At 34.4% G+C, this 17,564-nt stretch overlaps 1 protein-coding gene across 1 annotated transcript; it reads right to left on the reverse strand.

Moving 5' to 3' along the window:
• Positions 1–121: 121 nt before the first annotated feature.
• On the reverse strand, positions 122–17,126 carry HORMAD1 (HORMA domain containing 1). Its single transcript, XM_067727676.1, has 14 exons — positions 17,077–17,126; positions 16,228–16,372; positions 14,786–14,849; positions 14,313–14,349; positions 12,129–12,149; positions 11,836–11,862; positions 10,212–10,279; positions 9,181–9,332; positions 7,502–7,761; positions 5,926–5,992; positions 5,772–5,848; positions 4,957–5,040; positions 2,610–2,681; positions 122–936 (listed from the first exon to the last, which is right to left on the reverse strand). Exons 1-14 carry the CDS (start codon positions 17,107–17,109, stop codon positions 856–858), a joined length of 1,188 nt encoding a protein of 395 aa, XP_067583777.1. The 5' UTR covers positions 17,110–17,126; the 3' UTR covers positions 122–855.
• Between the last annotated feature and the right edge of the window lie 438 nt (positions 17,127–17,564).

Below are 17,564 nucleotides of genomic sequence, written 5' to 3' on the forward strand. Positions count from 1 at the left end.
CCTAAAAATTTTCTATTTAAATAAAAATTAGAAGCCATGAAAGAGTCTAGATGCTGAACAATATTTTATTTATGCTGCCAAAAATGGCAGACTTTAAAATCATTTTCTCTTGTAGTAAAAAATGTTAAAAGTTAAAGCACCGATTTTTAATTGTACATTATATATTATCATGTTAATACACTATATCAAAGTACTGAAGAACATTGTTTTAATAACATGACAGACATAGCCAGTTAAATTGTATAGTTTTAACACAAGTAAAAAGTGAATTACTATCAAAATTTAATACCAAAATAAACATTATTTACTTCAAAAAATGGCTTTAGAGGACCTTAAACGTTAATATATGTTAAAAGAAAGTGTCCACCAAAATGGAAGATAGATCAATATTGAGTAGATAATTAACATAACAAATTATGACACTGGTACTTTTAATTCAAAAGTTCTCCTGAGTTTGTCTCAGATAAGATTAAGGATCACAATATGATAGTCAGCTAAGGATTAATTTTAGTGTACTAACTTCTTAAGACTACATGTAAGTTTTCAGAGGTAGGGCAAACACACCTTAAAACAGTAATATAATGTCCTTTAAATGTTGTGAAGAACTTTGCAAACATGCAGAAATAAATTTTTTTTTGTTTGTTTTTTTGCTGTGCGTGGGCCTCTCACTGCCGTGGCCTCTCCCGTTGCGGAGCACAGGCTCCGGACGCGCAGGCTCAGCGGCCATGGCTCACGGGCCCAGCCGCTCCGCGGCATGTGGGATCCTCCAGGACCGGGGCACGAACCCGTGTCCCCTGCATCGGCAGGCGGACTCTCAACCACTGCGCCACCAGGGAAGCCCAGAAATAAATTTTTTTATGTATTTTTCTTTGGTTCACTAAGCTTTCTTCTTTTTGGCACTGACTCTTGACTAGAAGAATCAAGGTGATGAAGGACCTGTCAAAAGAAAACAACTACTAAGAATAGATACTTTCCTGTTTAAATGTCTTTAAGTTTTGAGCTTTTTCATGTCTCTGAGGTCCCTTCCTTCCTTCCTTCTTTCCTTTCTTCTTTTAAACATTTGTAACTAACATACCATTTCCTAAGATAGGATAGCTGGGTTCTCTAAAAGTAGGTAAATTTTATTATTGACATATTTATATATCCTGATGGCTGCTGAAAGTATAGCCTTACAAAATATAAGGTTTTCATTAGGGATGTTGGAGTAGTTAGAAAGATAGATTTGACATTATGTTCTCAAAATAGTAAAATATTTTGAGGGGAATGAGGGGGGAGAGATTAAAAAATGAGCTGCAAATAGAGAAACATTCCACTTTGGCATCATGTAAGATTTAAATCATGTTTTGTTTTTGTATATGGTGCTTAGCAGTGCCCGATAGATTTTAGAAATTCATTGCACCCTTGAATGAATGGGAGGGTGAATTAGGAAAATTGCTAACAAGATTCTGAGTTATCAAACTTTTATTTTTCTGGTAAAACTCACTAATGATACAAATTGGATTATGATTTTGCAGAAAAAATCAAGGCTTAATACACTGGGGAAAAAATTAAAGAACCTAATATATCAGGTTATTCCATTCCCTTCTTAAGATATATAAATTGAAAACAGTATTAACCAACTAGTATATTTTTGAGATTACCCCTTTAACACTTGATTTCTAAAAAGAATCTTAAGTTTTCAGTTATCTAATTTTAACCTACTACTACTAATAAAAATTCTGGTTGAAAAAGTATAAATATTTATCTCAGAAATGACAAATACATTATCTGATTTGGTAAAATAAGGTTCCAAATATAAGACAACTGTTACAAGATTTAGGTCAGGAAAATTTTCTTTCTTCTAAGGTACTAGGAGGAGATGCTATATTTTTAGAGAACATGTGGATTTGGTAACTTACCTTGTTTCTACTTTCTCTAGAAAGCTCAGATCAAACCTGTGGCCCAATTCTAATTCTATATAAATAAAATGGCCTGAATATTCTTGTACTCTCATTTTCTCATTCTATTCATATTTTTCCTGACATAGATCTTTTAAATTTTTATTTTATTTTTATTTATTTTTGGCTGCATTGGGTCTTTGTTGCTGCGCGTAGGCTTTCGCTAGTTGCGGTGTGCGGGCTTCTCACTGCAGTGGCTTCTCTTGTTGCAGAGCATGGGCTCTAGGCGCGCGGGCTTCAGTAGTTGTGGCACACGGGCTCTAGAGTGCAGGCTCAGTAGTTGTGGTGCACAGACCTAGTTGGTCCGTGGCATGTGGGATCTTCCTGGACCAGGGATCAAACCTGTGTCCCTTGCATTGGCAGGCGGATTCTTAACCACTGTGCACCAGGGAAGTTCCCTGATGTTGATTTTTATTTTATAAATTCCTCCAACTATTTCAGATCATTCATGGAATAAGACAGTAAATGTTTACATGGAAAAATTAATAAACCACATAGCATATTTTATTTTAAAATCACCCCATTTTTTAGAATCAAATATATTTAAACAAGATTTAGATACCAGAGCTCTGAGGTATATCCAGGAATATAATCATATTTATCATTAAATTTAATCTATAGTAATGATATTCTGATACTTGCTATTTTATTCAGCCTATATATAAGACTTACTGTTTTCGCAGATTCAAGCTGACTTCTCTTCCGATTTTCCTTAGAAGATTTTACTTGTTGATTTCCATTAGCCTCCACAAAGATAGAATAATTACTAATTGGTTATTTCTCAAAGAACAACAAACATGCTTTTTCAACCGCAGGCAGCTATATGCGGTTTTTAAAAGAACAACTTTACTGCGATATAATTCAGATACCATACAATTCATCCATTTAAAAGTGTACAAAATTAAGTGATTTTAAGTATATTCACAGAGTTGTGCAACCATCACCACAGTCAATTTTACAGCACTTTCATCCTCCAAAAAGAAATCCTGTACCCTTATAGCTATCACTCCCCTATTCCCCCATCCTCCCGCCAGCATTAAGACTTTCTGTTTCTATACAAATCCCTATTCTGGGCTTTCATATAAAGGGAACCATATTTATATATATATATATATATATATATATATATATATATATATATATATATAGTGTGTGTGTGACTGGGTTCTTTCACTTAAAGAAACGTACTGGTACTTCATTCCTTTTTATGGCTGAATAATAATAGTCTACTGTATGAATACCACATTTTGGGGCTTCCCTGGTGGCGCAGTGGTTGAGAGTCCGCCTGCCGATGCAGGGGACACGGGTTCGTGCCCCGGTCTGGGAAGATCCCACATGCCACGGAGCGGCTGGGCCCGTGAGCCATGGCCACAGAGCCTGGGCGTCTGGAGCCTGTGCTCCACAACGGGAGAGGCCACAACAGTGAGAGGCCCGCGTACAGAAAAAAAAAAAAAAAAAAAGAATACCACATTTTGTTTATCCATTCATCTGTTACATTTAGGTTTTTTTCCCCACCTTTTGCCTATTGTGAATAATGCTACATATGCGGTTTTTAAAATGAATATTGGATGGTGACAAATTATTAGCTGCTATAGTATTATTCTCTAAAAGTACATACTTATTTTCTGATGCTTGCAATGTCCTTTTCAATGATAACTTCCTTAGTATATATATTATTAAATATTTTCATTTCCTGCGCTTTTCTAACCATAATTCAGTCATTATTCTCAAATACAGGAGTACTTTGGTGGAGTAAAGGATAGTAAAGAATACTCATCCTAAACAGAAGCTGCCTAGGAAGAACATTTTGCTGCTAGAGGTAGTAATTTTTGAAATTCTTTTATCTCTTGCTTTTCTCAGCACACTAGTTTGAACGCTGCCTTCTACCAGTTCTTAACTTCCCATCGAGAATGTGGAAAAAAAGGATACCTAAAAATGGCACTATCATCAATGGTGTTCTGGTAAATGTTTAACAACCAGTTCTCTGGGAGAAAGAAATCCTGAGTTGAGGCATTTGCTGATTTCCATGCTATGAATACTCTCATCATGTCCAGTTTCAAGCTGTCAACATGATGTCACTGAATAAAGAGTTGGAAACAAATGCTCCAGCGTACCACTGTTAGAGTGTGCTATTTGTTTCCTTACATTTTACAGAATGCTTTTTCTTCACCTCTGAACCTTTGAGAGTAACTTAAGGGTCTAAATAAAATACAAATTTCTATTCAGTACAACTCATAAAACAGTCATTTTTAATGTCTTATTAACACGATAGTCCATTTACAAGATAGAACATGGGAACAGTTTGGTGTTCTAGGAAATTTCCTTGGGAGTCTGGATGATAGCATCACTTCTCAAAGCCTTTCCTGGATTCCCCTTTCTATTTTTTTAAAATAAATTTATTTATTTTTGGCTGTGTTGGGTCTTCATTGCTGCACGCGGGCTTTCTCTAGTTGGGGCAAGAGGGGGCTACTCTTCGTTGCGACACGCAGGCTTTTCATTAGGGTGGCTTCTCTTGTTGCAGAGCACGGGTTCTAGGCGCACGGGCTTCAGTAGCTGTGGCACGTAGGCTCTGTAGTTGTGGCTCGTGGGCTGTAGAGCATAGGCTCAGTAGTTGTGGTGCACGGGCTTAGCTGCTCCAGGGCATGTGGGATCTTCCTGGACCAGGGCTTGAACCTGTGTCCCCTGAATTGGCAGGCGGATTCTTAGCCACTGCGCCACCAGGGAAGTCCCTCCCCTCTCTACTGTACCTTCAGTAAAATTAACCATTCTTTCCTTTGTGCCTCTATGTAGCCTATTCAGACTGTTATTATGGCCCTGTATCACTGCTTGTTGACCTCCAATTACTACATTTTCATCTAAGAACAAGTTATACCTCCAGCACCTAGTAAAGTACCTGAAACATAGTATGTGCTTACCAAACGTTGGTCCAATAAATGAAGTATTAAAAGCAAAATAAACTCAAATATGGGGGGAAATTACAAGGTTAGAATGGAAAACAAATCTAAAGAGATGCTTTTACCATTTTATTCTGAAAGATTTTTCCACTTCTTGTTTTGCTTTGAGACACATCAAGTTCAGATGTTTTACTGACTAACTGCTCAACCTAGAAAAGAAAATAATTACACAAAACCACATAAAATAATATAATAAAAGTTTTTCGTAACAATAATGGGGGTCAAAAATTCAATCACATAAAATTTAGGGTCTTGCTATTTTGGGTTAATGAAAACCAATAATTTTGTGTTGGTTCTGTCATAAAAAGTACAAAGGTAAAGATAGTGAAACTGACACTGTACACAATTGACCATTCACTGAATTCAGAAAGTCCCAAATTATCACTAGGCACCACTCTTCCAGAAGATAAGAACTTCAGCCCACCCCCATTGAAGAAAGGCTGCGCAAAGGAAGGCAGACAATCATCAGTCCCATTACTTTCATGTTGATTTTACCTAAATGTTATTTCAGGATTTTACTGTGTGTAGAAAACAAAATTAAACATGTTCTGCTCCAAGGCAACAAAAATGTATTATATAGTCCATTTGTAAATACAAAGGGTTGTGGAGTTAATAATTGCTTAAGATTTTATTTAGCTCTGAAATTCTGAGATTCTCTGAACAGTATTTAGGTTCATTACTAAACAAATCAACCAATAAAATACTTAAAACTTTTCAACGTATAATTATCGAATTTTATTAATAAGCATTCTTAATACCTAATTTTCTTCTAAAAGACCTAGAATATAAGAAAATCTGAGAAATAACTAAATAAGCATATAAGCACCTGTCTTTTGAAAAAAATAAAATTAGAAGTGAGATAGAACTGTCAAATTTATACCTGAGAATGAGAAATTGAAAGATCTGGACTTTCTTTAGACCTCATAGCTTCATCTTCTTCACAAACTACACCTGGTTCTGTTAAAAAAAAATAGCTAAAATGGTATAAAATTGAATTGGAAGTGAATTAATTTACATTTTCATTAACTTCTTACCTCCAAGTTCAGAAGATCCAGGGTTTTTTTTCTGCTCTTCCATTTTAGTTTCAATGTCAAAATCATTCTACATAATTACATGAAGGAAAAAATGGACATATTTCAAAAAGAAACTAAAACAACTGGGTAGAATATTTATGAACAAATTTGTTTTATGTGAAGGTTAAATATAACATAACACTACAATGACCTTACACTTGCTAGAAATAAAGTGGCCCTATAATTACTATAATAAGGCAACTTATTTATCCAAAGTATAAAATCCTATTTTTTTTTTTTTACTTTGCAGGGTTGCTTTAAGGCAGATGATAAAAATATACAACTTTCTCAAAAATGTATGATGGTTCTAAGAACACTTAGATCTTACTATTGTTTGAGAACACTGAATTAGACATGGTCACACAATAAGCTACTCCTTCTGTAGCTCTGGAATTTCTGTATAGATATCAGCATAGACTCTGAATATGACCCAACCCTCTTCAGGGAGTTGGGGAAGGATAAGCACAGTTATGGTATGGTAGAAATAGCAAAGGTTTAATGTCTATAATTATTATTCCTTTTGTGACATTTGTCAAAGAGCTTTAAATATTTTAAAGAACGCTTCATAAATCCCAGCCATATTTGTTTATAAGGCAAGACTGGGATTTAGGTTTTAGGAAGAAAATTCCTTATTCTTTGACTGAAATGGTTAAAAACTGAATTTTCTACTTGTAAGGATGTGGCCACAGAACCTAAATCAGAATAGTCAATCTCTATACATAAGAACTGTGGTCATAATTTAGAATAAAATGAGACAAGAGAAGACAACAAAGATGAGATTAAAGAACAATTATATATATATATTTTTTTAAGAACAATTATATTAATGATGAAAGATTTTCTGGGAGTGAGGCTATAACAAAAAAAGCTTTTTTTATACTTCAATTCATCCATTCATTCAACCAATACTGAGAATGCATTCCGTAAATCTAAGTGTTAGGGACAGGAGGATTAAAAAGATAAGACACTTTTCCTGCCTTCCAGGAACTTCCAGGCTGCTTCAGGACACTGAATTTCCAGGCCCTGAAGAAATTCAAGCATGAGCACTTAGTAGGGGTGTTGTATGGTAGAAAAGATTCCAGCATTCGTTGGGGAATTAGAGTAGTTCAGTGGTCTTCTTTTCTTTTTGGCCGCGCCGCAGGATCTTAGCTCCCCAACCAGGGACTGAACCCAGGCCCTGGCAGTGAAAGCGCTGAGTCCTAAACACTGCAGCACTAGGGAATTCTGTGATTTTCAAATTACACTCCAGACCAAGGGGTTTCCTCAGAGTCCACTATGAGGGTAGGTGACGTGGTGAGTGGCTCGGCCTCCAGGACCATTCCCTACTTCATTCACAGTAGTTGTGCTTTTAAATTTCTGAGAATAATGTTGTTTGCATCCAGGTAAAAAGTTTTAAAACCACAAACCTTAACCTTCTTTAAGGTCCCTTCCAAACTTGAGTTTATGATTGTAATAAATATTTATAGCTATTAAAGTCCTCAGAATTGAATCAAACATTCATTACTCTTGTTCTTCATAACTCTTTGAATATACTTACACTTATGTAATGCTCCTGTTCATCTTTGAAATCATCTTTGTCCATAAGAATTTTTTGAAGTGGTGTTCTTAATTGTTTTGGTGTTAATACAGATGAATCAATATTTTCTATTCGTTCTTTGTCAGTGGTCACTTTTACTTTGAAGGTGTGAAAAGGTGTTGGGATTTCTCCCACATTTAAGTACATAGGCTCCCCTTCAAATATCACTCCTTCACAATTACCATCCTTAAAACCAGGAGGCTGGTAACCTGGGGGTGTAACTGCAGAAAAGTAAGTATAAACTGTGCTGTTCATGAAACTGAAGAAAATACATTAATTTTTATTATTATAAAATATATGCAGATTAAAGAAATTTCAAACAGTATAGAAGAACATATAATAAAAAGTAAAAATCACTCTCCTACTATCTCCAAGTTCCTATTTTATTCCTTAAAGGTAAACTTTTTTCCCTACACTTGACTGACTATGTGACCTTGAGGAAACTACTTGTCATCCTTGATTTGGTTTCCTCATCCGTCAAGTGGGGTAAATACTAGTACCTACCTCATAGGGTCACTGTGGTATTAAAGTCTGTAAAATGCTCAGAACAGAACTGGCACAGAGTTAAGTATTCAATAAATGTTAGTTATTGTTGATGCTTTATGTTCTTCTAGAAGATACGATGCATGTAAAGTATATATTTTATATATTTATATAATAAATATAATATATAATATTTAAATTATATAATAAATACATGTATATCTCTTTAAAAAACACAAATGAGGTCATACTCTTCTGTACCTAGCTGTTTTTAACATCACCTTTTTTTAAAAAATTTATTTAATTTATTTTTATTTTTGGCTGCGTTGGGTCTTCGTTGCAGTGCGTGGGCTTCTCATTGCAGTGGCTTCTCTTATTGTGGAGCACGGCACGTGGGCTTCAGTAGTTGTAGCGCATGGGCTTAGTTGCTCCGCGGCATGTGGGCCAGGGCTCAAACCTGTGTCCCCTGCATTGGCAGGCGGATTCTTAACCACTGCGCCACCAGGGAAGCCCTTTAACATCACCTTTTAATCTGTTTTTAATATTTTTTGGATAACAATTTATCAGCACATTCTTTTAAATAGCTTGCACAGCACTACTATATAGATGCACCATAATTTATTTACTCAGTCCTCCAATAAACAACTCAAGGTTGTTCCTGGTTTAACCAATACATTATGAAAATCCTCATAAACCTATAACCTTGCAAGGTTGTCTAAGTATATTCGCAAGATACTCTTCTAGCTACAGAATTTCTGGATTAAAGAGAATGTGCCAAATTTTGATACTGCCAAACTGTCCTCTTAAAATGTTACATGGCACCTATATACATTCCCTCAAGAGTATACAAAAGTACCTGCTTACTCCCACACCCTTGCCAACAATGATTTTACAAGTTTTACTGATCTGATAACTGAAAAATGGTATCTCATTGCTTCACTTCCTTAGTTATGAATGAGGTTGAACTTCACATGGACATGTTCAGACCACTGGAGAAGTTGTGTATATTTTTTCAAATACTGATATTAAATATAAATTTTATAATTTCAAAAAATATATAACAATTTAGGTGCTTACAAACATTTGGGATGGAAACTGTTTCGATGACAAGAAAATATACAGATATCAACTGAAACAGGATGAACTGGAAATAGTACCTTCATCGTAGTAAAAAAGTTTCATGGTCAAACAAACATCATTAGGTAAAGGTCCCAGATTTTGCATTAGAACATAAATCTTGCGAATGAGAAGAATACTTGCTTTCTTGGTGTCAGCAGATGACATACTAGATTCACTGCTTTGGTTTTTACTGGAAGAGAATCACACATTAATTTCTTTTATAGCACCCATAGCTTCTAATAACATAACTTCACATTTTACTACTTGAGATTCTTATTCCCATTAAAGCATTAAGTTGTTAAGTTAAAAATTGTGATATAATGTGTTTTAATGCCACTATTATAAAAATTAATATCACTGTTAATATTATTATTATAAACTAATTTACATATATTAAATTAATATGCATTTTATACAAGATGTTTAAAGGAAACGAATGATGGACTTTTATTGTATTTCTTTTATTTTAATTTTTAAAAATTTATTTTATTTTATTTATTTTATTTTTGGCTGCACTGGGTCTTAATTGCTGTGCACGGGCTTTTCTCTGGTTGCAGCGAGCAGGGGGCTACTCTTCGTTGCGGTGCGTGGGCTTCTCATTGCGGTGGGTTCTCTTGTGGAACACGGGCTCTAGGCATGCAGGCTTCAGTAGTTGTGGCACGCGGGCTCAGTAGTTGTTGCCCACAGGCTCTAGAAAGCAGGCTCAGTAGTTGTGGCGCACGGGCTTAGTTGCTCCGTGGCACGTGGGATCTTCCTGGACCAGGGATCAAACCTGTGTCCCCTGCATTGTCAAGTGGATTCTTAAGCACTGCGCCACCAGGGAAGCCCTTTACTGTATTTCTAATAACTTAAGCATACAGTGGCTTTCCTACTCTTTGGCTCTGTTTCACAATCAAAACAGTATATAATTAGCCACAGAATTCTGGCTTGCAGCCACTCCAAGAATATTTTGTATCCTTGATGGTTAATTGGGGATGTTTGAGAAGTTTCAGAATTATTCCTGAAGTTTAGCTATATAGTATTAATAAGTGGTAATCTGTAATACAAAAAGAAAACTATAGAACAATACCTTATGAAGTCCATGATTGGTCCATTACTGGTGTACTTGAATTTAAACTGGTAACATTCTGAAATTGTCTTAAATAGAAAATACTGCAGTTATGAATCTGATATACAGTACTGGTGGCCAAGTAGCTATATATAGCTTTTGTATGACTCACCATTTATTTAATAATTTCTTCTGCATGTTAATCCCTATTCGTCCATTGAAACTTTCCAGTCCTAATAGTCAATTCCCAGGGTCTGGGATCCGGGGCTTCAGTGTTGGAGAGATAGTTATTCCCTCGGTCATTGCAATGTATGTTTTACATACCAGAGGGAAGGAACTCCTTAGCAGGCAGGTGAGGGAGGCAGCACATCTCTTCCTCTAACAGAATGACTAAGCACAGGGCTTCAATCCTTGGTAACCACAAGCAAGTCATTTAAGCCCACTAAGTCTCAGTTTCCCCAGCTAATAAAAGGGGTTGAAAATAGTACCTATCTCATTGGTGCCTATGAATATTTATCAAATGGGATAATTTATATAGAGCCCTTAATAAAGTATCTGGCACACTAAGCATTCAATAAATATTAGTGCATCAGCAATGTTGCTCTTTTACTGAAAGAAAAAATGTGCAACTATAAAACATCTTCAGATGTACATTTTCTGTACATTTTCTGAACAGTTTCTGAGCAATCAAATAATTCATAGCCTTTGCCCATATGATTTCGTCACCATGGGCATATATTAAGCATTAATTGTAGGCTTAATTTGTAGTATCAAAGAAAAGACATTCCTAGCTCTCTTGAAGCTCTAATACTTTTATTGCTTTCTTTATATTCCATTGCTCACTTAGGGATGGGGTTAGCTTTCTCTTTCTTTTTTAAAAATCTGCTTCTCCATGAGTGAAGGAAACACGATATTGTAACAGCTATAGTGTAATGGGTAAGCACTCAGATCATGAACTGGCCTTCTTAGGTCCAAATTCTGGTTCTGCCACTATGACCTTACACAAGAAACCTTGTGTCTAGGTTTCCTCATCTATAGAGTGGAGATGATAATGATATATTACCTCATGATGGTTATAATGAATAAATGAGATAATGCACATGAAACCCCAAAGAACAGAGCCTAGGAATAGTAAGCACTCAGTAGATCTTTCCCCTTTGTTTCTTGTCTTCTGGTTTTCCCTTTCATTTATTATAACCCTTTCTTTCCTTTAACTGTCAGATGAACAGGTAGATGTGACTGGATTGGAGTGAATATTCAAAGATTAAGGATGAGTATCTTATTTTTCTCAAACTCAAACATTTTATAATTCTAAAACAAGAATATAATTAAAAAATATTGCAAAGAACCAGAAGTCAGGAGATTTAGGTTATTTCTAGTGGTTTGTCTTTGTGGCCTAGGGTCAGTCACGTAATCTCTCTTGTAGTAAGTGTATTAATCTGTTTAAATATAACAATACAAGCCCTGTCTTACCTCAAAAAAGTCTTTATGAGGTTCAAATTTTGAAAATATATGTGAAAGTGCATTGATAAAAGCACAGTTAAAAGCACTGGATATTATTATATTTTTATGTTACTTATAGATATTAGAAGCATTATGGGGGTTTCTTGGCATTATTTTTTTTTAATAACTTAAGCATACTTACCTGAGGGTCTTCTGGATTACTATATACCTATTTAAAAATAATTTACAATTTAGTAAATTGTAGAGGCTAAGTATTCAAGGAGAACTAAATTGGATGTTTAGACTAAAATATTAAATGAATTCAGTAAAACAAAATACAAAACGACCCCCTCAAAATATTAGCTACTTTTCCATTAAATAGATCAGTAGTTTGTATCAAGTGACATGATCAATAGGTGGTTTTAATGTTATTTAATTAAGCAAGGCTGAATTTGACAGTCTTTAAAAAAGAATATACAATTTAAAAATACTTACAGCTAGAACAACCAACCTTAGCTGAAACAAAACAAAAAACAAAAATCTTATTTTTTTTAATTAATTTAATTTTTATTTTCATAGTTTAAATATTATATGTTTCAGGTGTACAACATAGTGACTCACAATTTTTAAAGGTTATACTCCATTTATAGTTATTATAAAATATTGGTTATATTCCCTGTGCTATACAATATATCCTTACAGCTTATTTATTTTATACATAGTAGTTTATAAAAATCTTATTTTTATTCTATGAAATATTTGTGCATGATGGACCATAAGAATTCTTTGTCCTTTTTCAACATTTATTCCTAATAAAAATAATCTTACATTAAATAGACTTCATATGATGCATGTAAAGCAATACCTCAGATATCTTTCTCTATTCCCCAAAATATCTATTTCTAGTTGACTTACTGAAAGTTGAAATTCATATCGCTAACTTAAGCAAACGGGCATTACTGCCAGTTACAAGGAAAATATGTATTGTGAAATAACACATTAAATATTACCAATATGAGAACTGATTCTGAAAAGAGAAAAAGAGAGTTCAGAGCCCTGCTCATTTAGTAAAGGGAAGAGGCCTTGGAGACTACAGGAAAAGAGAATCACAGGAAATCATTCACTCAAGTAATCTGCCAAAATCTGAGTCATCCTTGATTTGGATCTTTTCCTTATATTCCAGAACCAATCGTCAACAAGTCCACTCAGTTCTGCCAGATATATCCTGAATCTTCTCATTTTTCTCCTTTGCCATCCTGGTCTAAGCCACCATTATTTTTTATCAGTACTGTAGTAATGGATTAAGTGTCATTCTCCTTAATTCCAATCTTATTCTCCTTCTACAGTACACTCTCTAAATAGCAGTTCAGAGTGATTTTTCTTTTAATTTAGAATATAAATCAAATGATGTTACATTTCTACTCAAAACCTTCAAATGGCTTTTATTTACACCTAAAATAAAATCCAAACTCTTTTTTTTTTAAAGACTTTTTTTTTCTTTTTTTGATGTGGACCATTTTTAAACTCTTTATTGAATTTGTTACAATATTGCTTCTGTTTTATGTTTTGGTTTTTTGGCCCTGAGGCACGTGGGATCTTAGCTCCCTGATCAGGGATTGAACCCGCACCCACTGCATTGGAAAGCGAAGTCTTAACCACAACCACTGGACCTCCAGGGAAGTCCCAAAATCCAAACTCTTTACCTACACAGCTCTGAATGCTCTGGCCCTGTCCATCTCCACAGGTTCATCTCCTGCTGCTCTCTTGCACTGCTCACCACACTCTAATCATTCTGGCCTTCTGTTTGTTCCTTGAACACTCCAAACTCCCCTCCAACTCTTTGCATTTGCTGCTCTGTCAGGAATATTCTCCCAAAATCAGTGCCTAGCTGGTTTCTTCTAATTCAAGTCTCAGCTTAAATATCACTCCCTCAGAGAAGCTCCTCAGACTACCCTATCTAAAGTTACCCCATCTCTCCATTTGCCACATACTTTTTCTTAAAATGTTAATGGCAGTTAACACTATTGGATGTTATCTAATTTCCTTGTTTTATTGACTATTTTCCCATTATAGAAGGGACCCTCTTCGTCTTGTTGACCACTGTTAGCTTACCCAGCTCCTAAGAGGAGGCACTCAATATTTAATGAATATTAAATACATTATGTCTTAATGAGGGAGGTTGGTGACCATGGATAAAATTTTATCTTTTTCATAATTTTTTTTAGAGTTGGACTTCTTTGTATATATTGATACAAACATAAGCTAAGTAACTATACAAAAAGGCTTGTCACAATTTAACCTAGACTACATGTAAATTTATTTCTGAACTCTCATGAAGAAATAACTTATTAAATTATTAGTATAAACATGATAATAGAAGGCATATGAAACTAATGAATAAACTATTTTAAAAGACTTTTTAATTCATTAAGTTTTTGTAAGTTAATATGTGTTATTAATACAAATGAGTGTTAACAACCAAAACTTGGCAAAATTCGTTAAGTACTAATTCTGTTTGCTTTAAATGAGTTGAAAATCAGTCTTTAAAATACTCAAATTTTCAGCTTTGGTCTGGCCTATGCCCAAGTTAGTTTAAGTTAATCTTTTACTACATGTAACGGCTGTTACATTTGTAGAATATAAACTGTAGAAAAAAAGGATAAAGAGATACCGACTTACATATTTTTTCTCTAAAGCATCATAGCATCCGGACATCCTAAAAAATAATCAAGGATTCATTTTTAGACTGAATGCACTTCCAGAAAATAGTTCTTTTAATAAGTCTCCATATTATCTCATTACTAAATAATACACGGTTTTATTATTAAAGCTTCCTTCTTATTAACTAGCTTAAAATAATAAAACAAAACAATGTGGCAGATATATAAAATGTCAATAGTGGATGGAAGGAAAGGAAGATAGAAAATATCTGGCAGCTATTTGTGAGGAACAATAATAGGAAAGTGAAGCCTGCTCACATGGAGCATGAAATAAAGTAAAATTTTAATGCAAAAATCCAAAGACCTGCAAAAATGGTATACAGAGTTAAAGAGGGAATCACTAAAACTGGGTTAAACACTTAAAGGTATCCAAGGCACAAAAAAATGTGATTTAAGAAAAAATAATTTTCTTTCATTAGGTATTTCACTTACCACTTCAATAACTGTGTAGATCCTGGACAATCCTTCTGTTCTCTCAGAATTCTGACACACATATCTAAATGCAAAAATAATGATATAAATATAGAGCTACTTAAGATTAGCAAACAAATAGAAATTTAAATGAAGATTATTTTCTTCAGCTGTGTATTACAGGTTTATTATTAATGGTAATTAACTTCCAGATGATTGATGTTAATATAATTAAAGGAAGAAAGTTTACATGGAAACAAATAATCTTTTTATCCTTTTTATAAAATTGCATCATAATGATTAGGATGTATGTTGATGGGTAGAAAAATTTTTCCATTTTCAAAGCTATAGATACTTAGATATAACACTTTCATGCCATTGTCATCCAAGAGTCTTAGCATATTTGCTATGGACTCTTATCCCAGTAAAATACTTGTAAAAGGCCAAGAAGTTAACAGGCTATCAGATAGAGCCCTGTAAGGAAGCAATAAGTAATATAGTGGAAAGGATGAGGTCTCTCAGTCTCAGGTTCCTTATCAGAAAAATAGGAGTAATATCTAACTCATAGGTCTGTAATGTGAACTAACAAGATATCATACATAACATGGTGCTTAACATATTGCCCACAGAGTTGGTGTACAATGTTAGGTATACATTATGTGCTAGGCAATAAGTTATTATTATAGTATAAACTGGCTCTATTTTACTTCTTTAAAATAACACAAGAACATACACTACCACTGTAGGAGGCTATAAATAGGATGTTTTTGCTATTTACTTCATCATTATAAGAATAATGTCAGGTGATATTATACTTGAGAGATTAAGGGAAATTTTTATGATTAAGTGCTTTCAAAGGTATTGAATATACTTTAAAAAAAATCACTTAGATGTCCACACAAAAACTTGTACAGGAATGTGGCATTATTTATAATAGCCAAAAAGTGGAAACAACCCAATGTTCATCAACTGATGAGTGGATAAATAAAATGTGGTATATTCATATAATGGAATATTATTTGGCCATAAAAAATGAAGTACTAATCCATGCTACAAAATGGATGAACCTTAAAAACATTATGCCAAGTGAAAGAAGCCAGTCACAAAGGACCACATATTGTATGATTTCATTTATTTGAAATGGCTAGAATAGGCAAATCCATAAAGACAGAAAGCAGATCAGTGGTTGCCTAGGACTGGGAAGTGGCGGAAGTGGAGAGTGACTTAATGGGTATGGGGTTTCCTTTTAAGGTGATGAAATGTTCTATAACTGACTGTGGTGAATATACCCAAAATCAATGAATTGTGCACTTTAAATGAGTGAATTGTTAGATATGCAAATCATATCTCAATAAAGCTGTCATTATAAAAACAAAATCTCTAAGTCAAAAATTATCATTTTAGAGCAAGCCAAAATAAAAATAACATCTTTAAAGAAAGTCTTTAAATAAACATTATATTACCATATAGATATCTTGTTCCATAAGCACATTCTGGGAATATTCCTCTCAAATACGTGATGCAGGATATTGAAACTGCTAGAAGCCTCTTCACTAACACTAAAGACTGCTGCTCAGTTGATATCTTACTGGGAAGTACAAACGTACTCTAAATTCAAGGGAAATTAAAACATTTTATTTAGATTTACTAAAAATACAGTCTTCCAGAACTTAAAAGTAGATCTAATTTTTTGCACAAGCATGGTACTTTCCCAAAGAATTCTTAACCATAGCAGTTAGTAATCCCCCCAAAATCAGAGTGGCTTCTAAAATGTGAGGGTGTTTGCAGGGTAGCAGCCTAAAGGTAACATGCAAAAAGTGCTTAAGAATCGTGTTAGAAATCCCTTGCACATTAACTGTCTGTAACTGCATAATACATGGATAGATAACACTGATTTTTCTCTTTAGTCACTGACTGGGTTTAACACAGGTAACTGTAATGCAAGATCTGTGAAGGGTAAACAATTTTATCTTTGTGGGGCATAAAAATTCATTTTCTAGAAGCGGACTGCTATTAGTGATAATTTCATCAAAGGAACCTAATAGCATTCATTGATACCTAATGTGAACTGAATTTGAACCAGCAATTTAATACAATGCATCAAGCATCCAACAGAATTCTCCATTAATTCAACTTAGTTTAGCAAATATCTTCATTCTTAAAACATTGAGTTTACTGATATCACTAAACCCTCAAAGAGGTGACTCTAACTTTCTAACATAAAAATAGGTGAGACTTCAAGAAACAATAAAATTAGCTAAATTAAAATATATTAAAATACAAGATCATAAAAAAAATACAAGAAATCATACCATGGAGGTTCTGTGCAATTGTGCAGTGGCCATCCTCTGATAAAGTATTTTCTTTCATTCAACCTTGTGACACAAATACAAGCTTTAACTTCAGATCTTATTTTTATCACTAATTTGGTTTACTATATGTAAAGTCAGAAAAAATTTTATGTGACTAAATGACAGGATTTTTTTTAACTTAGAATCTTCGAAAACATATTCATTTTTCTATAGAACTCTTTTGAGTAAAGTGCTAATTTTAAACCATTTGACTAGCAACCCTCACATAAAAGGGTTATTAATAAAGCTCTTTAGAGCTTCCCTGGTGGCACAGTGGTTGAGAGTCCGCCTGCCAATGCAGGGGACACGGGTTCGGGTCCCGGCCCGCGAAGATCCCACATGCCGTGGAGCGGCTGGGCCCGTGAGCCATGACCACTAAGCCTGCACGTCCGGAGCCTGTGCTCCGCAACGGAGAGGCCACAACAGTGAAATGCCCGCGTACTGCAAAA

This window comes from Pseudorca crassidens, chromosome 2 (assembly GCF_039906515.1).
Source record: "Pseudorca crassidens isolate mPseCra1 chromosome 2, mPseCra1.hap1, whole genome shotgun sequence".
NCBI classification, from domain to species: domain Eukaryota; kingdom Metazoa; phylum Chordata; class Mammalia; order Artiodactyla; family Delphinidae; genus Pseudorca; species Pseudorca crassidens.

Bases quoted from the DNA above. Each gene is read 5' to 3' on its own strand.
- HORMAD1 (XM_067727676.1), bottom strand. From the start codon at position 17,109: ATGGCCACTGCACAATTGCACAGAACCTCCATG. The intron at 14,350-14,785 runs GTAAGTGAAATA...ATTATTTTTTAG, and splicing joins TCTACACAGTTATTGAAGTG to GATGTCCGGATGCTATGATG. The intron at 9,333-10,211 runs GTATTGTTCTAT...ATTCTCTTCCAG, and splicing joins CCAATCATGGACTTCATAAG to TAAAAACCAAAGCAGTGAAT.